Source organism: Bombus pyrosoma, linkage group LG6 (assembly GCF_014825855.1).
Source record: "Bombus pyrosoma isolate SC7728 linkage group LG6, ASM1482585v1, whole genome shotgun sequence".
Taxonomy (NCBI): Eukaryota; Metazoa; Arthropoda; class Insecta; order Hymenoptera; family Apidae; genus Bombus; species Bombus pyrosoma.
This window is the reverse complement of record NC_057775.1, coordinates 10,849,409-10,873,675: the sequence shown is the minus strand read 5'-3', so window position 1 is coordinate 10,873,675 and position 24,267 is coordinate 10,849,409. Positions and strand designations below refer to the sequence as shown.

At 31.0% G+C, this 24,267-nt stretch overlaps 3 protein-coding genes across 5 annotated transcripts; 2 read left to right on the top strand and 1 right to left on the bottom strand.

Annotated features, from left to right (window-relative positions):
• The first annotated feature begins 29 nt into the window (after nucleotides 1–29).
• LOC122568446 (N-acetylglucosamine-6-phosphate deacetylase) lies at nucleotides 30–3,935 on the top strand. Its single transcript, XM_043728163.1, has 7 exons — nucleotides 30–1,400; nucleotides 1,678–1,952; nucleotides 2,145–2,274; nucleotides 2,336–2,424; nucleotides 2,505–2,649; nucleotides 2,745–2,921; nucleotides 3,143–3,935. Exons 1-7 carry the CDS (start codon nucleotides 1,190–1,192, stop codon nucleotides 3,340–3,342), a joined length of 1,227 nt encoding a protein of 408 aa, XP_043584098.1. The 5' UTR covers nucleotides 30–1,189; the 3' UTR covers nucleotides 3,343–3,935.
• Nucleotides 3,909–17,984, bottom strand: LOC122568443 (mucin-1-like). 2 transcript variants are annotated; one of them, XM_043728160.1, is made up of 21 exons: nucleotides 17,793–17,984; nucleotides 11,311–11,459; nucleotides 11,172–11,229; nucleotides 10,986–11,056; nucleotides 10,174–10,350; nucleotides 9,894–9,992; nucleotides 8,427–8,525; nucleotides 8,039–8,137; nucleotides 7,779–7,877; nucleotides 7,611–7,709; nucleotides 7,327–7,425; nucleotides 7,123–7,221; nucleotides 6,898–6,996; nucleotides 6,694–6,792; nucleotides 6,478–6,576; nucleotides 6,269–6,370; nucleotides 5,711–5,809; nucleotides 5,520–5,618; nucleotides 5,337–5,441; nucleotides 4,891–5,150; nucleotides 3,909–4,500 (listed from the first exon to the last, which is right to left on the bottom strand). In XM_043728160.1, exons 2-21 carry the CDS (start codon nucleotides 11,417–11,419, stop codon nucleotides 4,417–4,419), a joined length of 2,154 nt encoding a protein of 717 aa, XP_043584095.1. In that variant the 5' UTR covers nucleotides 11,420–11,459; nucleotides 17,793–17,984; the 3' UTR covers nucleotides 3,909–4,416. The 2 variants fall into 2 exon arrangements, with proteins under 2 accessions (XP_043584095.1, XP_043584094.1); XM_043728159.1 differs by lacking the exon at nucleotides 6,269–6,370.
• LOC122568440 (transient receptor potential cation channel protein painless) lies at nucleotides 14,079–24,221 on the top strand. Of its 2 annotated transcripts, none has more exons than XM_043728144.1 (3): nucleotides 14,079–17,091; nucleotides 21,316–22,413; nucleotides 22,494–24,221. In XM_043728144.1, the coding sequence occupies exons 2-3, from the start codon at nucleotides 21,324–21,326 to the stop codon at nucleotides 24,062–24,064; spliced, it is 2,661 nt and encodes an 886-aa protein (XP_043584079.1). In that variant the 5' UTR covers nucleotides 14,079–17,091; nucleotides 21,316–21,323; the 3' UTR covers nucleotides 24,065–24,221. The 2 variants fall into 2 exon arrangements, with proteins under 2 accessions (XP_043584079.1, XP_043584078.1); XM_043728143.1 differs by lacking the exon at nucleotides 14,079–17,091 and adding an exon at nucleotides 19,571–19,787.
• Nucleotides 24,222–24,267: the final 46 nt, after the last annotated feature.

Genomic DNA, 24,267 nt, shown 5'->3' with positions numbered 1-24,267 from the left:
AGAATTTGCTTAAGTTACAAAAAATCATGTCCTTTTTATACGGTTTTATATTAAATTGTTTTCAATCCAATTTGTTATAATTTTGAATTATAATAGACTTCGAAACCGATCAAGCTTGCTGTGTTACCTTTATAATAGGTTTTATGAAATTTCGTGTGATACTTCTGTGCATTGTACTTAAATATAAATTAAATAAGTTCTAACGGTGTTGGTCAGGTAAGTAGTAAATAATTGAAGATTATTTCACACTTTCATTGGATTTACCATGTTTTACATGAGAAACAAAATTAAAAAAAGACAAAAAATTATTATAGTTTTTGGAATTGTATAATAATGTACATCAATAAAGTACACCAAATTTATTTTTTCTAGTAGAATTTACTTAAATTTACAGAAATGGTACTAACACCTTTTTTTCTAGTACAATATTAAAATTGAGAAGCATCCGTAGCTTAGTAAAAATAATAACATATATAGCTGTTAACATTAAATATATGTATATCTTTCGTATGCAATAAAATATATATCGCGATAATACGAATATATTTTACTATAATCCATGTATTATATAAATGTATAAGTAAATCAAAAATGTTGTGCGATTTCCATACTTATGTAACAAAGTGTAAGCTAATTTAAAAATCATAACTATTTTTGCCTTTTTCGAAGTACAAAAAAATACATTGTAGTTACATTTAGTGACATCTTTGAAGAATTATGATAATTAATGTTACTGGTCATTACTCTACTTTGTAGACCTTTACAGCTTTACCATAGAGATATAAAGATAGATTATGCGAGTCATACATTACGTGTAACTGGATGCGATATGGGAATAGAAAAAGAACGCTGCATAGTGACGTTTATCTAATAGACATGCATACTAACGCCACTCATTGATCGGTATTACACCGACATATTGACTATACGAGTGCGCATACGGGATTAAACGAGCACACAAGAAGCCTCTACGTAGCGTTCTCTTTCTATTTCTATATCGCTTTCTCAGCTCACTCACGCACTCTATCTGTATATCTTTATAAATTTTACAGTATAATAATTGTGCTCGTGACCAATAATGCGATAACTAAAGTGCACTGATAAGCATTTTTCTCTTTTTTTCTTTTTTATTACCTGAATAAAGATAATCTCGTGTATTTTGACGCGAAAGGATTTTTGCTAAGTGAATATGTCTCGAAAAGATCAACAAATTTTAAAACAGTTTTACAATTGTTGTATTTTACGCGAGGGGAAAATCTTAAACGAAGATTTATGGGTTCGCGATGGGAAAGTCGTTGACCCAGAAAAAATTTTTTACGACGAAAAAGTCAAACCACATATAAGAATCGATTGCAACGGCGCGTTAATTTCTCCTGGATACATTGATCTTCAAATCAATGGTATATAATGCAAGTATAATAACAATAATAATTTCATTATAATTTAGTATAATTTGTTGTAAATATTATTCTTTTATATTACATATATTAGTATACAAAATTTTGGTATACATTATTAGATAATAAGGTATTAATATAAAATATTCCTTATTTCAAAATATTTATGCAATAGGATATTTGTACAATACTTTTACGATAAATATTAACTTTTTACAAAAATATTACAAATCTAATTGTACGTACAATTATACTTTGTAACTATTATTTTACTTACTAGGTGGTTTTGGAATAGATTTTACACATAATGTTAATGATGTACAAGAAGGAATTAATAAAGTAGCCAAAAAATTGCTTGAATTTGGTGTAACATCATTTTGTCCAACTTTGGTTACATCACCTAGTGAAACATATCATAAGATATTACCAAACATTAAGAGAACAAAAGGTGGAAAACATGGTGCAACTGTATTAGGAGTTCATTTAGAAGGACCTTTCATTAGTCCAAGTAAAAAGGGAGCTCATCCAGAGAATCATATAAAACAATTTGAAAAAGCAAGTCTCCAAAATATTTTTAATGCATACATTTAATGTATATATGAACATCAAACAAATTTTAATACATCAGTAAATATTCATATGTGAATGTATAAATAAATATTATTTCTATTCATGTAACTTTTCATACTTCAAACACATATATAAATCTAATATTTTTAATTATCTTTTCATATATGTGGATTTTAGGGTTTCAAGTCATTAAGTGATATGTATGGAAGTTTAGAAAATGTTTGTCTTATAACATTGGCACCTGAACTTCCTAATGCTCAATCTGTGATAACAGAATTGTGTAAAAGAAATATTACAGTTTCTCTTGGTAAGATATAACTATCCCAATTTTAATAATTTAATATCTCTTCTAAGTCTAAATATTTTAGGACATTCTGTAGCAAATTTGAAAGAAGGAGAAGAGGCTGTAAAGAATGGAGCATCCTTTATTACCCATCTTTTTAATGCAATGTTACCAGTAATTATACAAAATAATTTTCTATTTTATAAAAAGTATAAATTATCAGACAAGTGTAAATGATAAATTTGTATTTATAGTTTCATCATAGAGATCCAGGATTAGTTGGTCTCTTAACATCTGATCAAGTTCATCCTGGAAAAATTATCCATTATGGCATAATTGCAGATGGAATTCATACTCATCCAGCAGCATTGCGTATAGCTCATAGAACCCACCCTGAAGGTATATATGTGTATCTTTTTTTATAAGACAATTCTTACCTGTCTTAATTACTAATTAAAAAGTTTTTAAAATTATTATTTAATTTTGCGTTTTAGGTCTTGTTTTAGTTACTGATGCACTGTCAGCGCTAGGATTAGAAGAAGGCATACATCAATTAGGACAGCTTAAAATCGAAATGCGCTCGGGACGTGCATATATTGCTGAGACAGATATACTGTGTGGAAGTACAGCAGAAATGTCGAAATGCGTTCGTCATTTCAAAGAAGTAACAGGTAATTTAAACAATATGACATGTATGATATATAGATTTTTTATTCAATTTTGGTTTTTTTAAGAAATATTAATATTTTTTATTAGCTTTTGTTCTTTACTATAATATCTTGCAAACAGCCCTGTATATTGATAAAAATTACTATCTCAATATTCTTATGGAAGAATATTTAAGTATACTATTTATATCTAATTACTATACAATATTATTTATTTTTTATAGGCTGTTCAATAGTAGAATCTTTAGAAGCCGCGACTCTCCATCCGGCAAGAACCCTAGGTATTGAAAAGACTAAAGGAGTCTTAAACTATGAAGCAGATGCTGATATGGTAATGTTGAATAAAAATTTAGAACTATTATCGACGTGGATAGCGGGAGAATGTGTTTATTGTAATTGCAAGTATGTCGAATATTGTCAGTAAAGCACAGAACATACTATCCAAATAATTGCTTAATGCTCATGGACATAGGAATATATTCCTGTGCCTATGTCAATATTACTCAACAATTGGTCACTTTTATTAGGGAAACTGGCGGTATTGATTTCACAAAACAATCAGAGAAAAATGTGATCATTTACCCACTTGTATTAATTATATGAGCATGTACTTTACATGCCTTAAATATTACAACACTTTTCGTGTATAATGCGCGACGGCTGTGAATATCGTTCTAGCCATAATTTTATTCATCTATCTATTCATATTGTAAGATATACAATTATATACGCATTTTATATAAAAATATTTTTTACGAACGTACTTATATTTTGATACATATAAAACAAAGATTAATTTTTACCTTTATTGTATTCAAGGCAATATGCCTTTAATAATACAAAGTTAAAGACAACTATATAATTTTTGTCTTTAAATTAACAACAAAAAGGTCAGTTATTTTTTATAGTTAGGTACAAATAGGATATATGTCTATTTTGACAAAAAATGTTACTCGTTATAAAATATTTAGATAACAGTTTCAAAATATGTACAAATAAATTGTTATTTTTAATTCATGCATTATACCATTTATTACAAAATATCCTTGATCGTTTTTTAAGGCTGAGTTGTACATATAAAGTAGGTTTAATGTGTAGAATATTTATTTCGTCAAATTTTTGAAATAAATATAGTATACATGAAAAAATAGAAAGGCTAGGTTACTATTTCATTTGATATCAGTATTATGTGAAAGATGTCATTTAATTAATATCGTCATTATCACAATTTGTAATATACATAAAATTGTTAAACGTGTTTTTTTTTTATTTAGAAATATATTTTTCTTCTTATATTTGAACAGTTAGTAACACCAATATTTTAATTACACATTAAACAATATTTTGTAGTCATTTTAGCAAAGCATTCAGAAATCAGTTGTACGCATGAGAAGTTACTGTTTTACAATAAAATATTGTTATTGTTGCATCAATTGTATGTAGTCTGTTCTTTCAAGGTAGAACGACGATGAAAGCCAAGTCGCGTAAGGTTCTTATGTTAATAAACGACGTCCTTCAGGTTGCATATATATGGTGAGTGTCTAATACCAAATGAATGTGCTGGAGGAATGTCTAGAATTACCTGTAAAAGGCAGTTTTTACTGCTATACGAGTGTTCCATAAAAAGTTAATAATCATAAGAAAACTAATATCTGGTCCAGTCGTGCACTTTTTCTGAAATCGAGTTAGGATCTCAAAAGTATTTTTCGTCAGAATACTGATATTCTTTAGATATAAACATAAATAATTAGTTTCAACATAGTTTATTCTGAACTTTCACGAATACTGATATTATTATGTTGAGATATATATACTATTGGGATCCATCCAACTCAAACGTCAGATAGATGCGATTTCTGATTGTATACCCTTAAAAATAATTGTACAATTTATTAAGTGATGTCTATTGAACAAGCTCTGAAACTTTTGAGTTTTTTAGTTTTTGAATACAGTAGGAAGAAATTAGAAGTACTTTTTCTGGGCAATGAGCTCCAGGTCCTGGAATCTGGGAATGATCATCAGGCAGCTGATAGCGGGCACTTATGCTATAAGCAGGACTTTTCACTCTGACTGCATCTGGTTTAACAGCTTCATATGTTCCAGGTCCAGGAACTAAAACACGATCATCTGTAGAAACTTTCTGTCTACCAGAGATAGAGTAAGCCGGTGCTGCTTTTTTGTTTCCTTCCTTTGTTCCGCCGAGAGCAGAAGGAATATTATAAACGTTCGGAGCTGAAACAGAATAAAAATAGCAGTGACTTCACTGATATTAGATTATAAAAACATATATTTTCCTCAGAAAGTAATAATCATTTTATATACAAAAAAGATATAGCATTTTGAATAATAGACATTTGTATAACTGCGCAAAGAAAAGATAAACTAGCAGAAACAAAAAAACAAATCCTGTAAATTTACCTGGAATATCATCTGGTCTATTTATACTTGTTCTAAGACCAAAAGTAAATCGCAATGCTTTTTCCAATAAAAGCATAGCTTTTTCTGGACTGTATTCACCTGGACCTTTAAACCAAATATTAAATCTATTGAACAAATACACAAAATGAACAAAATATAATAAATTTTAAAAGACTACCGTACCTGGTATAGAATCCGTTTCATGTACTTCAGGCTTAACTCCAAAACTATAATGAGGTGATTTATTCAAATTTACCTTTTCAGGATGATAACTTCCTGGAGCTAAATTTTTAATGTATCAAAATAAGTGACTATTATGCATTATCATAAACGTTCTATAAATTTTATTATTTACTTTTACGAATATTACTTACCAGGTATATCACTAGTTTTTTCGTAAGATGTTTTTAAACCAAACGAATAACGTGGCGATTTATCTAAATTGACTTTTTCTGGAGAATAAGTACCAGGAGCTACAAAATGGAAGAAAGGAATACTAATGCAATCGTAAAAAACATCTAGTAAAATGATACTCGCTTATGTAGCTATTATAAATTATAGCACAGTGTTATAACATATATGTGATTGAGAAAACAATTTCAGTAATTTTGTAAATGTAAATATCATCAATAAGATTTTTTTTACAATTTGCAAAATTTAAAATGGTATATGAAATTCATCTTTTAATTCTAGGTGAAATTCATAAATATTTTGTAATTTTAAAAACAAAATATTAAAATAAAGTTATACAGCAGTTATAAAGCTGTAAGCAAAAAAGAAGTTAAGCAAAAAATATAAAAGCTGAAGCTTTAACATGCTTTGAATTAAAAATTGCACCATATATCAGAAGCATGAAATGTTTTTAATTAGGAATTGTTTTAGAATCTGGCCTTGCTGTAGTTTAGTAATAATTTGTTAGTCAACACCGTTACCTGGTGTATCCCTAGGCTTTTCCAAGGGCTTTCTATTACCAAAACTGAAATAAGGTTTATGTTCCAAATTTAGTACTTTCTCTGGATAGTAATCAGCAGGGCCTACCAAAGCAATCAAATCATTAGTAATTGTTTCTGCAGAATGTTAAAATCTAAACCAACTTTTCCAAAATAAGAAGCTGCTGCAATTTGCACTAAATAAAATTCACCTGGGTTGTCATTAGATTTTTCCAGTGTACCTTTTCCTGATAAGCTATATTGGGGCCCTTTATCTAAATTTACTTTCTCAGGGCTGTATGTTCCAGGTGCTGTGATAATAAGTAGAATATCTAAGTCTCTTTACTACAATTGTTGTAGGATTAATTCATTGCTAATATCTTGTTATGTAAAGGAAATGGGAAGATTGAATTTTTTACTTTAATCACCTGGATTATCATTAGGCTTCTCTGGTAAACCTTTACCAGATAAACTGAATTGAGGACCTTTGTCCAAATTTACTTTCTCAGGACTATAAGTGCCTGGTGCTATTGAAAAAATTAAATACAAGAGGACATTAATCTAAAAGAATAATATATTAAATAATAAATCAAACTGTCAAGAAAATCTAAAAAAAAGACAAAAGAATTCACCTGGATTATTGTTTGGTTTTTCTGAAATTCCTTTTCCATACAAACTATATCGTGGACCTTTGCTTAAATTTACTTTTTCAGGACTATACGTACCTGGTGCTATGATAGAAGAAAATATTAAATATGCACTAAGAATTAAATGCTAATTAAAAGTTATTATATAATAAAGTAACAAAATAGCAAACTAAGTAAATACAAAATGAAGAAAGAACTAATTGTACTGACCAGGGTTATCAATTGGTTTCTCAGAAGATCCTTTACCACTTAAGCTATATTCTGGACCTTTACTCAAGTTCACCTTTTCCGGACAATAATCTCCAGGTGCTGTAGGAGAATAATACACAGAAGCAGTAAAGTAATCCTCTTGTAAACTAACAAGAAAAAAAATTAATGACAAAAATGGTAGTAGAGTGGCTATAATAACTATACCTGGATTAGTGTTTGGTTTATCAAGAGGTGTTCTTATTCCAAAACTGTACTGTGGTGCTTTATCAAGATTTACTTTTTCAGGTGCATAAGTTCCTGGTGCTAAAAATTGATTTTCTTTATTTATGTAAAAAACTTAAAAATCTACATATAAAACTAATTTTTTTACAAAAGTTACTACTTGTTTCTTCCAACACAATGTTTAATTTATTAAAATTAATTTTCGTTCAAAGGTCAGATTAATATACGAAATATATTTTTCAAATTCCAAGCTTGTATCTACAGACCTGGATTATTGTCTACTTTATCATAAAAAAGTCTTCCGCTTAAACTATACTGGGGACTCTTATCCAAATTGACTTTTTCAGGATTGTAAGTACCAGGGGCTGTAAAAAAGATGCATGTGATGTAACAATTGCAATAAAAATCTACAATTATATTCTTCATGCAATTACCTGGAGTGTCGCTTATTTTTTCGAGAGGTGTCCTTAGACCAAAAGTAAATTGCGGTGTTGTATCCAATTTTACTTTTTCTGGACAATATGTACCTGGCGCTAAGAATCATTTTTTTAAATTTAATTATAGATAAATACCTTTCATTGTATGCAGTCATTAATGAAACTTTTTTAAACATTAATTATAAATCATTTAAAATCAAAATTAATATTTTGTTATCAAAATATTACACTTCAATAGTATATAAAAATTCGCATACCAGGGGTGTTGTCAGGTTTTTCTACTCGTCCTTTCCCAGTGAGGCTGTATTGAGGACCCTTATCCAAATTGGCTTTTTCAGGGCTATACGTGCCAGGTGCTATAAAAATAAATTGACATGTGCTGGTGATACTACAATTCATAAATAATGTACATTACATATTATCACAAACAAAGTTATACGGCTGTGATAATAAATTCGTGATTATTACTTTGTCGACCGAACAAATGTACAACAAGTCATGAATTTGCAATAAAATTCATTAGGTTCCAATATGTTATTTAACAACAATTGGTAAAAAATATGTTTGAAAAGGAATGCTTCTACAGATTTAATTAAATTCGGTCAACAAAATTTTAAACAAGCGTTTTAAGTTTGCCTTAATTACCTGGGGTGTCGCTCGGTTTTTCGAGGGAAGGCCTGAGTCCAAAACTGAACTGCGGTGCATTGTTCAATCTTACCTTTTCCGGACAGTAAGTACCAGGAGCTGATATCATAATATACAAATAATTATTAATTTCATCATAAATAAAACCAACATATTTTAATTCAATTATGAATTTTTCTTTTTAGCGAAATAAATAATAACGAAAGTAATAAAAAATAATATATCACAAAACGATTACAGTGAAAGAAGAAAAATTTATTTCATAAAAATAAAATTTAAAGGATACTTATTAATATCTACAAAAGAATGCAGTTACTACATAATTTATGTTTAAAGATTTTTTCTTTTAATTTTGTAATACAATATCAAATAAATATCATAAGTGCAAGTTACTACACATGCAATTCAATTATTAAATACGTTGTAAGCCAATCATTTTGATTTGCGTCATTCTACATACTTGCAAAAAATACAACAATAATTTAGAAGATGGAAAAGTTCGAATAGCAGAGATGCAGTGTGTATTAATCCAAGATCACCAAGCTACAATCGCAAAAGTAAGATAAGAAGCTGGATAGAATATTGTCGTCACTTAAAGGAAAGATTCAAGAAATATAATACCTAAACATCGAACAATGTTTATTCTTCGAGTTTATATCTGTACTTTCGCAGAATTCTTCAGAATACTTCTAGGCGATCGAATCGCTACAACCAATGGAGATTATTCAGCATGACATCGATTCTTCCTAAGGAATCATTTTCCTCTCATGACAAACGTACTTTTTGTTAATTTATTGTAAACTTCTTTTTATTCTAATACCGTTTAAATTATTGTAGTATTCTAAGTTGCAGAATTATTAGTAAGTATATTTAGGAAATACACATTTAAATCAATTTAATTACCTTAAAACCAATTTAATTTTATTAAACTGTAGGGAAAGAGATGTACAGACAGTTTAAACAATGTTGGTTAATCAAGCAAGAAATAATAGGAAATGATGAGAGGAATCTGTTTTACTTAATTTAATCTATACGCACTTATATCTAATCTCGCTCTCTAGAAATGAAAATCATTACTGTCAATTAATTAAAGCTTTTGACGAGCATCTTTTCAGATAACAATGTCGATAGTACAGATTGATGTATAGTGGGTTATTCGTTGACAGGTGTTTAAAATTCCAATCTTTTAGATTTAATTACTAAGAAATGAAACGCGACTAGACATATGCTTATTAAACAAAAAAGATATTCTTTTCATCATCCCTTATTGTTTCCTGCTCGACTGACATGCATATTTTACAATGTCCTGTACATCTATTTGTTACATCTATGAGATAATGTAAAGTAAGTCTCATCTTTCTCAAGATATGAAAAATAGATAACTGTATTAGTTATTATTTAATTAATATCTGTAGAGATATAGAGTCGTACAGATGCAAGATTTATTGTTTTGATTTAATTAATTACCAGGTATATCGCTTGATTTGTCCAGTACAGGTTTCAACCCAAAACTATATTCGGGGGTTTTGTCGAGATTCACCTTTTCGGTGCAGTAATCATTTGGTGCTGTGATTAAGTCGACATTTATCATAAATATGTTTTAATGAAGATATTCAAAAATATTACATAAACAAGATTATAAATAATGATTTATGGAGGATAACAAAGGATTTTGGATACGTATATGTAAAATATTATTTACATATATACGTATATGTAAATATTAACGTATATCTATAATACTCACCAGGTGTACAACTAATCTTCTCGGTTTGCGTTTTGATGCCGAATGAATATTTCGGTGAGCTATCCAGAATAATCTTTCCGGCTTTTTCCGGATTATAATCGCCAGGAGCTGGTGTCACTTCCTGTTTCGTGGATTTCGTGCGACCATGCAACGATGATGCTTGTGCAGCATCTTTTCCTGCAAAAATGAATACAGAATTTAACAAGTTCTATCATCAACATAATATGAACGGGATTTAATTAGAAAATAATAAATTTAAAAGATTGCTTCAATTTGAAAGTAGTAAAAAATTAAATTAACTTGAAAATAAGTTTGTTTTTTAAAAGTATTGATTATGTTTTTAATCGATTTTATCATCCAATTCTCATACAATTAAATAGAAGTTATTATAAAATGTACAATATTAAGAGTCTCAAGAAGAAGCAATTATTGGTAGAAAAGCAACGGAATTTCGTGAATAACGCACATTAAAAGTCGCATTCTTGCAGGATATTACTGTTCTGAAGTTTGATCGATACTTCATAGAACTCGGAATACCGCTGTCTATAAAATTCATTTCGTGCTTACACAGCAGTATTTATGTTTATTTTTGTAGCTTTAATTTCTGTTCACGATAGATAGCATGTTAATCCTTTGTAGACGATAAAGCTATCATGTACATTGTACATACATATACATATGTTATATTAATAAATTAAATAACGGCGAAAGTATTGATGAATTTACACTTGAATAAGTGGAAGATATATAATGGTAAGTTCGGAATAAATGGTTAAGTTGTAAAAAATTGATAAGTAGATCAGATGATCTACCTTTGGCACTAAGCCCGGAAACGTTGTATTGACCAGGACCCGGTCCAGGACTGTCATTCTTCGTCGCGTGTCTAAAAATGAATACACAATCATTATACCAATTTAATAAAATTATTCATTTAAATTTAAAAAAACCAATTTTTTCTCGGGAACTAAGCCGCGGAATTTGTAACTAAACTTACATACCTACTCCCAAACGAGAAAGCGGGCGCTCTGCCTCGTTTCGAGTCGGGAACTGTTTTTCCTACAGATTTGATTCATATTTAAAATTTTTTCAATAAATTTTGATACAAAAGAGAGATTTAAATATAAAAATTAAGATTACCGATTAATGGCGGTAGTGTTACACAAGCAGGACCCGGGCTACTATACTCTGCAGCGATAGGACCTCGCCTCTTTGTTGGTGTCCACGGTCTTTGTGTCATGCCACCCATTTTCGATGTTTGTTTTCGATGATATACTTTTTATTTTTCTCTAAATATAAGAAACAATCACTCGAATTAACTGCTAAAACTTATATAAGTGATTTTGGAGAATTAAATAAATTTAAAGAATGGATAATGTAACTATATTGTTATTTATACTGAAACTAATAGTACAGAAAAATATTATAATTCTGATATGTGATAGCTGTGAATCAAATTGTGACTAACGTTTATCTTAAAATATGGCTTGCGAGTGAAGGAAGATTCTAAGAATGCACGTCTAGAATTAGGATGGTTCTTAGAGATTAGCTAATTCTCCACGTGCGCCCTCCAGATCGTTTTTCATTGTACTGTTCTTAAGTTTACTGCGTTCTTTAAATCATCTTTAATTCCATCGTATTGCTAAACGATTTTTCAAGTTTGAAAAATTTTTGTCTCAATTTTGTGCGAAATTTTTTTATAATATATTATGCTTTTTTTGCTTGATGAAACAAGATTGGAATACAAAGTATGAAACTTTATCGTATACATACCCTCAGTCATATGAATATTCGTACTCTTTAAAATTGAATAACTTTTATAAAATTGAACTAAACGACTTGATCTTTCTTGAGAAATCAGAAGGATTAATTCACTAGGTAATGTATAGACAAATTTTTGAAAAAATTGCAACTGGTCGGAACGCGAAGAATAAAGGTCGCTTTTTACAACTTTTTTATCTGGGTCTATAATGAAAATTTAAGCAATACAATTTAAGAAATCAGTTAACGTTGCTATGAGCTACGGTTGGAAATCGCAGTTTTTTACGATTTTCTTAAGATCTTTCCTTAAGAAACTACGTATCATTTCTTCTATCATATACGTCATTTAAAGAATAGAATATTTTACGACAACATTTCGGGTACTTATGTAATCAAAATCGCTGACTTTGCACAATATGAAATAAACAAATAATTGGTATCTCGTTTAGAAAGGGCAATTAATATATACATAATATACATCGAAAAGTTATGCCTTTTCTCCATGAGATAATCGAGGAGCCTCCTTTGGAATCGTGCAATCAACACGACCTCGAAAGTCGGGCCACGAAAGAAACGACTCATGAACAACCATATAAGAATATGTCCATGGTAGGTATCCAGAATCGCCCACCATTCGACATTGAACTGAATAAAGCATGAATATCACAAATTGTATAGCGTTCAAACAAGTCAAACAAATGCAGGTCAAATGAATGACTCATGACCTACTTATAGTATTTTGTTACTCCATACACATGTACTAACGATATTCTAATAATTGTAAGTGGTACGATCTTCCAGTTAATCCGGATTATGGAAACTTACGTGATTTATTACTGCATATATGTCGTATCTAGAATGTAAAATAGATTTTGGGATATAGTTGTTAAAATATATATAAGATCATTGAGATTATGATTTATATTTATGGTTAATGGGAGTGTTACATCGCATAATAAATTTAGAATAAAATTACAAAATTTAATAACACTAATACAGACAGACATATTTTTTGTAAAATCATAAAGAAAATGGACATTAGAAAATCTATCTATATATTTATATTAGCATTATTAAATTTCACAAATCATCGATAAATATATAACGTGTATATAGTAAAACACATGTTACATAATGTTAAATCTCCGACTTTGTGATATCACCACTATTCAATTAGAATTAAAGCACTTTTTTCTTAAATATGTATGTAATATGATAATAAGTATCAGTTAAGTATTGATAATACATTCACGAGAATCGAGCTAGATTGAGAATAAATCGTTATTCATGCGACGAAGGAAAAAAGGTTGAAAGTCACATGACCGAGTTACGTCTTGAAAATTATACAAGATGATTATCGAGAATCGATCATTTAATCGGATTTGCCCAATATGGCAAACACGAGAGACTATTGATCAATCGTACATAGTGGGCTTATGACCTGACTATATATGGCATACTACAGAAAGTGGAATGTAGAAAAATAGGTTAAAATTCAAATAGATTTTATCTACCGAATTAAGAAAAAACTTTAATGCTCTTAGTATTACTTCTCTTTAGTCACACAGTTTCCTCCCCGGCTACGCTCAACTCTATCATCAACTAACTTTCATCTCCGTATTCGGACGATGAAACACCACGAATCTTTTTATCCACACACGCATGCAAATCAAAGGATTTACATATGGGCATGTACGCGTTTCAGTATATCGTTAACCATTGTTCGGATCATAAAAGGACTCAACCATTTCGAAATGTCTCGCTTAAATACACAGAGAAAGTAGTGAATAGATTGAACAAAGTTGATGAGGAACCAAATGATACTATTTTTGTCTACACTGTCTTGGATAACCTTTTAGAGTCCCCGACCAAAAAATTAGGGCCAAGTACAATTTTCAACATCTTTAGTGTTTTTAGTAAAATTTAAAGGCTTGAATGTAATTTAATAATAATTTTTATTAGTTACTAAAGCACACACATATTACATATTACATACATAAATATTAATAATTTGTGTTTTTCCATATTAATTTTTTATAACTTAGCCTCAATTCTTTCTTTTAATTTCTCTCACTTAATTGCCTGTCTTAATTCTTCGATGATATACGTACGACTGATCCGTTTTAATAGTATCACACTTCACACAGATCGAACACAGATCCAAATGGTGCATTCGCTCAATAACTTATCTTGTTTTGATTTTGTGAATAACTTGTTTTGATACCCTAACATAACATGTATTCGGTCCTCAACCGCTCGTCACGCATAGGAATATCATCTTCATGTAAACAATATGTAAACTCGCCATAATAAAAAATAATAAGATGTTATACATAATATACACAAATTATTAATATGTGTATGTGTGAGGTACATTAATAATTAATACAATCTGTAATAAAATTATGTTCAAACCTTCAAGATTTTACTAAAAATACGAAGGTTGTTGAAAATTGTGAGTGGTCCTAATTTTTTGACCAGAGACTGTATTGTATATTGGAATTAGGTTTTTCAAACGTTTCTTTGAAGATTCTGTTGTTCACACCTTTAATCAATTCGAAGGACTCACAGTATGGGTATAATTGATGATTATTTGTCTTAAAGCCTTGACTTGTCTGATACTAATAATTATACGATTGTGGTATTAAGCGATTATAGTTAGACCGTAGATGTTTACGCAAATTCATATTTTTGTAACCTAAATAGGTATTATATGCATTTTATACATTTTTTATCTTTAAACTTTTTATAAATGCATAAAAATCCGTAGTCGAATTATAAGCTTTCACAGTAAAGTTTTATTGCGTAATATAAACTGATTTCGATAATCCATAGATATATACAAATAATTTTGACTAGGCTAAAAAAGAATAGATTCGACAGCACCAAAAAATACTTAGAAATAAATGAATATTTTCAATTAATCAGCCTATATCAATATTAAGGTAACTACAGAATTCAAAGTTACAATCGATATTTAGAAATGTACTTGTTCTCTTATCGAGATTAAAATTTAAGATCATTCTTTTCGCTATTATCTTAGACAATCGGACAAGAGGAAAGTACTTATTTTTAGGCCAGAAATCACCTTCTTATTTGTCTTGTCGATCAACGATCGTTTACATATGAAATACCGCGACAATTTACCTTTTGTAGCTTATCATGAATTATGTATTTGTACAATTCGATCTCGTCGATCACATGATTCACCGATTTTATCAACGCAATAATAGTACTACGAGATAAATCACCATTTATGTTCTTCTATAATGTCACCGGCGGCGAATTCAGTATTACGCCACGGTGACATAATATTTGTTTACAGCTTGGATTACTCATTGTCAGAGTAGCTCATCAGTAAAGATGTCTCATACAGTCCTACAGTATTAATATAATTGAACTCGAAATATCTTTGACGACACACCGGTAAATCTTTCTATTCTGTATTTTCTGCCAATTACCTATTAAAATTAAATTGATAACAAAAATTAAGGATAATATTGTGTTCGACAAAGTTATGCAATTTTCAAAGTTGGTTTGTAATAGATTAAAATTTTATTGTTTAAGAATGAATTGACGAATGAAATTGTAGTATCGGGGGAAAACTCTGGAGAAAAACCCCATGTACCCCAGGTAAAAAGCAATATAAGTGCTGACGGATGGGCCATATACCCGTGGTCCTTTACGACACGGGGTAATTGAGAAAAGTGTACTTGATCATGGGTCATCCACATCTGTGTGTATATTAAAACGTTAGAGACAGCCTTTAATCAGTTGCAAGGAGAGTTGTACAGTGAGTTGTAACGAGAGTCGAAGAGATGAAAGTTGTAATAAGAATCGAAGAGAACAGTGTTGACAGTGCAGAGTCGAGAAGTGTTGTAAGACGAGTTGTTAATTGTAAATTGTGAATTGAATTGTGAATCATCCATTTAAGTTGTATTAGTTATAGCATATCACTGCATTAAGTTCATTAATTAACCATTGTTTCCTGTTTTATAATAATAACTTAGAGAGAGGGAAAGAGAGAGAGAGAGAGATCAAACACCAGAGAGAAAGTGTAAGATTATTCTACTCTCTATAATTGGAGGCCCGAGCAGAGATTGAACAAAACAGAAAACGAAACATTTAACAGAACTATTCGTGTAATGATTGTGAAAACCAGATTGAAATCAAGTCGAATCATTATTCACGATGACTGAAGGATCGAACGCGGATAACACCATCGTTGATGTCGAAGAAAGGTGCATTGTTAACGATAAGCTAACGCGAATTGAAACAATGAAAGTTGCAGAATAGAAAGAGAAACTCAAAAGATGAAAATTAAAGACAATTGATAAGAAGAAAGAATTGTAAGACCGCCTAAGAGTTTTCATCGCTTTGGAGATTCAGCGAAGACGAAGAAGAAGAAGATGAAGAAGAGCGCGATCTATTCGAAACACGCGTGAGAGTCGACAGCAGAAGCGCGTATGTTTTAACATTTAGGGATGTGGAAGAGTCCATGAACATGTTCAGCGGTGACGACAACGTCAATGTGCAAAGCTGGTTGTCGGAGTTTGAGAAGATGTGCGATCTCTACGATTGGACTGATGTGCAGCGCGTAATATAATCGAAGAAGCTTTTACGTGATTCGGCAAAATTGTTCGTCGACTACGAAAGGTGTTGTAAAAGTTAGCAAACAATGCAGAAAATGCTGAGTACGGAATTTGAACAAAAAGTAGACGTGTAAAAGGTGCATAAAGAGTTGTTGCATCGAACTAAGAAAGAAACCGGGACATACCAGGAGTATGTCTATAAGATGTTAGACATAGCGAAGCAAGTGAGTATGGAAAGTTCGGCCATAATAAGATACATCATCGTCGGAATTCGTGACGAAGAGATCAACAAAGTGATACTGTATGGCGCCAAGAACATTCGAGAGTTAAAAGAGAAGCTTACCATGTGCGAAGCTATGAAAGAAAGTGCGAAAACGAAAAGCAAACGAGTTGAAGAAAGATCCAAGAGGACAAGTTGCGACGAAGCAGCGCAGGAGCGGTTGCGAGAATGCTTTCTATGCGGAAACAAAAATCAGCTAAGTGCGGAATGACTAACTAAAAGCAAGGGTGACCAGATGCTTCAAATACCAGGAGTACGGACACATCGCATCGAAGTGCAATAACCCGAGTGAGTCCTTTAAACATATGTATGACAACTTAATTAATTAAGAAAAATATCTCCTTTTATAATTTACATAAGAAAAAGCTACATCTCCAGCATTGATAAATTTTTACCAATAGATTAATTTTTCTAATTAATTTTTGCCTTAGAAATTACCAAATTTTAATTATTATATCATCGACCACTCAGTTACTAATTGTTTAACATTACTTATCATTCTCTACGTAATTAAATAATTAAATATTCTGAATTATATTTCGTTTTTATATATAACACTAAACAACTTTTAAAATAAAATTCGTTGATAATAAGATTTTCATCATAAACAGTTTCATTAATATCGAAATACGTCTTCGTGTATTTAACTTTATGTACGCAAGATGGTTGACTTTTCTAGAAATCTATCCAGAAATACCGATTCGTCATCTAATTAGTTAACAGTATGTTTATCAAATCTCGATTATTCTCTTAAGATTTTTTTAATACAAATTTCGGTAAAGATTTGGTATGCACTGCCATAACACTATACAAAATGATTCAACATTGAAAAATACACACTTTTGTACTTAATAGTCTAGTTTGTACTTAATAACCCATAATCCAAAAGATTAAAACTAATGTTTTTATTAAATTGTAATTACAATCTGTATGATAAATGGCTGTCATGATTGGCTGTCACAAAGCGAAGTGTTAAATCTGTTACTTACCTTGATTTCGCGAAATGTATAGCTTGATGAAGTACTGTATTAGGTTCTCAAAGAAAGCCGTGAACAATAACAAGCTGGCTGGTCAAATCACGAATGCGTTAGAGATATTTATTACAGAAACACAGTAGCACTAGATTAGTTATTGCGATACCTGCACCCGACGTGAGTTCCTGAGCGACTGAAGATTAAATTAAACGTAGCGCTATCGCAGCATGTGCTTGTTTATCCCTACTACACGATCCTTAAATCTCTATTGCGTTTGAATCATTTCGCGCATGCGCCCTTGCGCCGCGGTTATCCTTAACGGGTAACCAATTTGGTCCAACCTTGTTTTCGGAATCGAACCTTGTCACTGGACACTCCTTGAATTTTTCTTGTTTATTTAAATAACACGAAGAAAAATACTATACATTAAAAAGGAACCATATTGCTATGTTACGGACCTTAGATTTTCTTTTGAGTCTGATTACCTTCTTATATATCCACGAAATTCAGTAAATAAATAATTGCAATAATTTTTAATGCAAAAAATTAATGCGAATTTTTAATGCGAAAGTTAATTTTGACTGCAATAAGGAATAAGAAACACGAATATGACTAAAATTAACAAAAATTATCTGGAGGTAAGGTAAAAGTAAATTTATAGTTTTAAATATTAGTATTGCAAATTTATCATATTGTAAAAATATTACATTATTTAATGTATTATAGGAAATAACATAAGTACAAAAGAAATTAAGATATATAACTTGATTCCTTCTTGGAAAGTAACAAGATATTGATATAAAAGCTGCATTTTAGAAAGCAACCTATGTCATCTATTTACATAAAAAGATATCTCCTTGGCTCCTTTATTGGGAATGTATATATACTGTATTTCGCAACCCACGCACCCTAACGTTCTTGGTTTTCATCCTCGACTCTTTTGGCCTTGTATCCTGTGTGCTCAGGACAAAAGTCAGCTAAAATTAGGGGCTCACGTTATCGTTTTAAGTGACGATATACACAAGTGAATGTAAAACATACTTCCGCTCTTAGTCGTCAAATACACAGGTAAAAAATTGATACGATATAGGAGTAGATAGACATGGATAGATACGGATTAGGAATCGATAAACATGTAGTGTTATTTGCAATTGTGCTTTGGAACATCGCGTCTATACAAACAAACATAATCGTGATTAAATATATTAATAACTTATAAAATATAATATCTTATAAAAATAAGATTTATATAAGTATATGTTTACTTTCCAATAATTAGAATTAGCCTCCTTTAGATAAAAAATTATTATCTCAATCCCCCATTTTTATTCTCCCACTTGTGACTAATATATAATATAGTTAGTATATAATAAACTAGTAGTATAATATGTTAATATGATAATACTCTTAATTGTACGTTGCAAATATTTCTATTTTCTTATTAATGTTGAAGGTGGATATTATATCGTTCTCTAAATAGTTTTATATTATCTTATCACAGTCATTATTTTTTATACACCTTGATCATTTTTCTAGATTAACTATATCAATTAGACTGTTTTACGTAATTGCCGTTTTCTAAATTCCATATCATAGTATCTAAAATCATATTAAATTCCCAAAAACATTTCAATATTTATTCAGGACTTAACGTTTAACAATTAATACGTCAATTAGTACTGAACGAGAAGCACACATTCCCTAGAATCGCTATGGATACTGCTTGACACTTGATAATTTCCCTCTCCCCAGCCACGCTGACATCACGATACACAGAACTGGTCAGCAAAAGCGGCTCTAACAAGTTAGTCTTCTGTATGATAGACCAAGATCGTCAAGGGATTCACGTTTCCTTTGCATCATCGTTATAGGTGTATAGTTTATTATCCCCGTTCATAGAAAGTGTTAAATCATTACATTTATCATCTAGTGATCTATTGGTACAATAGATCATTCAAATATACTTGTATATACTCTGCCTGTAACAAGTGGGCCTCAACAAGCTGCAAGGTACGCCATTTATTGTGTTGATCATAGAGATTTTAATACATAGCGTTCATATTTGAGATTGTATTAAATAGTATATAGGAAGGCTTAATACAAAAGTGTGATTATGAATTAATTAGCTGTATCTTAATTTAGGGAATCCAATGATTCTAAATTAACCAATGAATTTAATGTAAAACAAGTAATTACAATTTATAAATCTTGTATGATTTCAATTAATAATTTTAAAATAATTTTAATTTAATTAATTAAGGATTGAAATATTTTCACTACCGTCTAGATATATAAGATTACTTCACTTTTTTCCAAATTTCGCGTTAATGAACGATGCAATTCAAAAGAAATTTTATAGCATAAAATATTATCATTCCAATCCTTCGACCAGCAGTGTGTAATTTCAATAAATACACATATAGACAATCGATTGAATAACTTTTTATTTTACACCTTTATGGATCTGTATCGTATGATATTATCGATTGCTTCGATAAGAATAACATTACATTATTTATCTTATTTACCTTTTATTTCATGATTTACTTGAGTTTTCACTGCCCCGATAGTAGCAAAGTAATTAATAAAACATAAATAAATTAAGTGTTCAGTCAATGTCCTATGATTTAATCATTATTTTCACATGTTACAATAGCGATAATTATCTTTATTCACTGTTCTACAATAGTATTTGATATTCCATCGTTGATAACAAATCTTGTAACATAGATTTCAGTACAATGATAGTGCAGTGGTCAATTCAACAACGCCTATGTCAATGTTCCTAGTTTGTCTGAACTTCAATTAATGCTAATGACAGGAAACGCATCCGGACAGTACTTCTGCTTCCATGCATGATAAATATTCTGCCTGCGTTTTAGGAAACGAATAATCTCTTTTGACATACTCAAATTCATTCTAAATTTAATATTATAAATTTAATACAATTTAAGAATTGTTCCTTTAACTTATCGCGAGTAACAAGTAGTAAACTTCTAAAGTAGATACGTGCAAAGGAATTAATGTAATGTGATATCTTTATTAGCTCCGGTAAAGCACACGTTAAATGACATCATTGCTGGAACTGTATTGTAATAATTTATGTTCCTAATACGTAGAATATTTGACATACTTGTCGTGCAATATTCTGTTTCATTCCATATGTATAATATGAGATTTATCGGCATTTACGTATCAAAAGCGAAATATATCAAAACTCATATTAAAATTATATTTTAACAAATAAAAGGGGCTACGATATCTTTACTTATTAACCATTATCAAGAAAAAATTTATAGCACTCTGTACCTGAACATTTCGATTTATAAAATAATTTGTAGGGTAATCGTGTTTACTTCATGTTCCATTTTGGTTTATTTCTTTAGTTTCGTTCTGCTTCGTACATTATAATCAGATGTATGCTTTGGGCGTTTAAAGATATTCAAGTTTAGGATTAATGAAGAAACTCAATTTTTGTATACTTATTAATGAGATATTTTAGACCTTTTAATGTTAATGTTTAATGATTTATTTATAGACCTAAATATGGATCCTGAGGACGAAAACTTGCAAATGCACCTTCTACATGATTACACTACGAATTCTACAAAATCTCAAACCATATACAAGCTACTCCTAGACTACCTACGAACCAAGAACATCAAACACTTCAAGTATCTTGTTGAGCAGAATTTAAAAAAACAACCAGCTATCATCGACGTAAACTATGCTTATCCGAATCGATCGAACGAAACTTGCTTGGACATTGCCTGCAAGAATGGTCTCCCGGAGTTCGTGAAGTTTCTATTGGAAAAAGGTGCGAAGGTAAACAGGGTAAACGAAGCCCACAACCGTGGACCGATTCACTTCGCTACCGAAAATGGATATGCGGATGTCCTCAGTATATTATTGGACGAACGTACAATAAATCCAAACCTGGAGGCTGGACAGCAAACGGCTCTGCATATGGCGGTGAAAAAAAATGACCTGAATTGCGCGTCGTTGCTTCTGGAAAAAGGCGCCAGTCCCAATATTCCCAATAGTAAAGGTTTAACCGCTTTGCATATGGCAGCAATGAAGGGTCAAAAGGGCATGGTGAATCTGATTCTGGAAAAAACCACACATGTCCTCAATTTGGATACTTACACGGACTATAACAATCAAACGGCTAGAGAAGTGTTGGAGAAGAAGCTGCCAAATATTCAGTTACCCTCGGTCGAAAAACAAGGCGTGAATGTTTATGACTTGAAGTATTATTTAAACGCTAATGATGAGATGAATTTTTTAAAATGCTTGGAGATTGTGGAAAACGAGGCGGTGAATAACGTAGCGAAGGATCTGATTGAAATGGCCGTGGAAAGGAACTTCAAGAATGCGGTTATTACATTATTGAAAAAAACAAGAGGGACTGGATGTAGACTGGAGAAAGCTGCGAATTTAGCGGTTGAACATGGCTTGCCACATATCCTTCGTGAGATATTGGAGACTGATGTTGATGTTACGAGTGACTTACTGTTGAACGCTTGCATAGAGCTTGGTATGCCGAATAAAGAAGGGTCGGGAAACATGAATGATCGACTGGAATGTTTAAATCTGATCCTGGAAAGAGAAGACGTGGATGTTCGGTGCACAGATAGTAAGTGTTGCATATATATATCGCACATGTATTTCTATACTTAGATCTATTTAATCAAGCATCTATTTAAAAATACATAGGCAAAGGAAATACTCCACTTCATTATGCAGCCAGGGCTGACTGTCGAGAGGCAGTGACATTGCTACTTGAAAAAGGAAGCTACATCGGTCACATGAACCATTTTGGCGTTCCACCAGTTGAAGATATTTCCGTGTCCACTCTATCCCAATATTTCGATAACTGCATACAAGCTAGGAAAAAACGAACAAACGAATATACAATCGAATTTGACTACAAATGTTTAGTACCTCACGACACCCCTTACACGATGAATCAACAGAAAAATATAATTAGTCAGGGCAGACGAGAAATGGATGTTTTTCAATACATCGCTAGCAACAGTAGTTTAAAACATCTATTGAATCATCCTCTGTTATCTTCTTTCCTATATTTAAAATGGCATCGAATAAGACACATCCTGCACCTAAACTTGGCATTTTACATTTTGTTTTATCTTCTGTTGAATACATACATTCTGCAGGTCACTTATATCACAGGAGGCTCGCAAATATCTGCGAACTCGAGCGTACAGATAAACGAGGAGATAAAAGGATCAACTCCCATCTACATTCTGTATATATTCACTGGTATCGTAACAGCATTGTTTGCATTTAGGGAGATCCTCCAATTGTTCTCAGCACCGTGCCATTATGTATCTAGTTTGGAAAATTGGATCGAAATAGCGTTGATAATATTAGGATTCATTATTTTAAGCGGTGTAACTATGCAAGTTGCAGCTATTGTAATATTACTATCTGCTTTGGAAATGGTGATCCTACTTGGCAAGCATCCTCGAATGTCCACAAGTATCGAGATGTTCAAAAAGGTGTCTTTCAACTTCGTACGTTTTTTGTTACTTTATGTATTTCTTATCCTAGGTTTCGCGTTTGCTTTCTTTACCGTCTTTAAGGATGATAACAAGAACTTCTTTCCAGATCCTGGACACTCTCTGTTCAAAACCATCATCATGTTCACTGGAGAATTCAACTCCAATGACATTGTCTTCGTGTCGCATCCGATTCTCAGCCATTTTATCTTCACCTTCTTCATCTTTTTCATCGCGATAGTTTTGTTCAATTTACTGAACGGTTTGGCAGTCAGCGACACAGCAGAGATCCTCGGGAAGGCAGAATTAGTTGGATTAATTTCTAGGATACAAGTTCTTGCTTATATTGAAAATCTGATTGTTCGAGCACCTTTTGCACGCAAGACACAATGTTCAATTTGTTGTGGTCGCTTGCATGGCTTTGAATACAATCCCTTAGCGTTCCTCGTTCGGAAAGTTCTTCTCTTTCCAACTTACTTGAGTACTGGTAAATTGAGCGTGGAACCGTACAATATTTTATTTTATCACAATGTAGAATCCGATAAAGACCCCAGCGAGGTGTTCCCTGCCTTCAAAATGGATCCGTATATCATGAAACAGGTTAAAGATGTTCTATTGAGGAAAGGTCAGGAATCAAATAATGAAAAAATGTTCAATAAATTGGAGAAATTGGAAAGAAGATTCGCGACGATGGAAATTATATTGAGTTCCATTAAACAAAAGATTGAGAATAATAATTTTAATGTTGAAGATGCTGAAAATTAAAATATTGTTCTATTTATTCCTCTTTCGGCTTTTTTAAATATAACAACGATTGTTGTTGATTTCTACTTATGACTATATTAAAGGCACTGTATTTATTTCATGTTATATTGTAATATTTTTATTACATTTAATAAATTATCTAAATGAAATCATTCAACATCTTTCTATGTGTAATTAAAAGTATATTTTAAGATATTTATAGA

Bases quoted from the DNA above. Each gene is read 5' to 3' on its own strand.
- LOC122568440 (XM_043728144.1), top strand. From the start codon at position 21,324: ATGGATCCTGAGGACGAAAACTTGCAAATGCACCTTCTACATGATTAC. The intron at 22,414-22,493 runs GTAAGTGTTGCA...AAAAATACATAG, and splicing joins GGATGTTCGGTGCACAGATA to GCAAAGGAAATACTCCACTT.
- LOC122568446 (XM_043728163.1), top strand. From the start codon at position 1,190: ATGTCTCGAAAAGATCAACAAATTTTAAAACAGTTTTACAATTGTTGT. The intron at 2,275-2,335 runs GTAAGATATAAC...TAAATATTTTAG, and splicing joins AAATATTACAGTTTCTCTTG to GACATTCTGTAGCAAATTTG. The intron at 2,650-2,744 runs GTATATATGTGT...TTTGCGTTTTAG, and splicing joins TCATAGAACCCACCCTGAAG to GTCTTGTTTTAGTTACTGAT.
- LOC122568443 (XM_043728160.1), bottom strand. From the start codon at position 11,419: ATGGGTGGCATGACACAAAGACCGTGGACACCAACAAAGAGGCGAGGT. The intron at 7,222-7,326 runs GTATAGTTATTA...ATTCTCCTACAG, and splicing joins TAAACCAAACACTAATCCAG to CACCTGGAGATTATTGTCCG. The intron at 5,442-5,519 runs GTACGGTAGTCT...TTTGGTTTAAAG, and splicing joins TGAAACGGATTCTATACCAG to GTCCAGGTGAATACAGTCCA.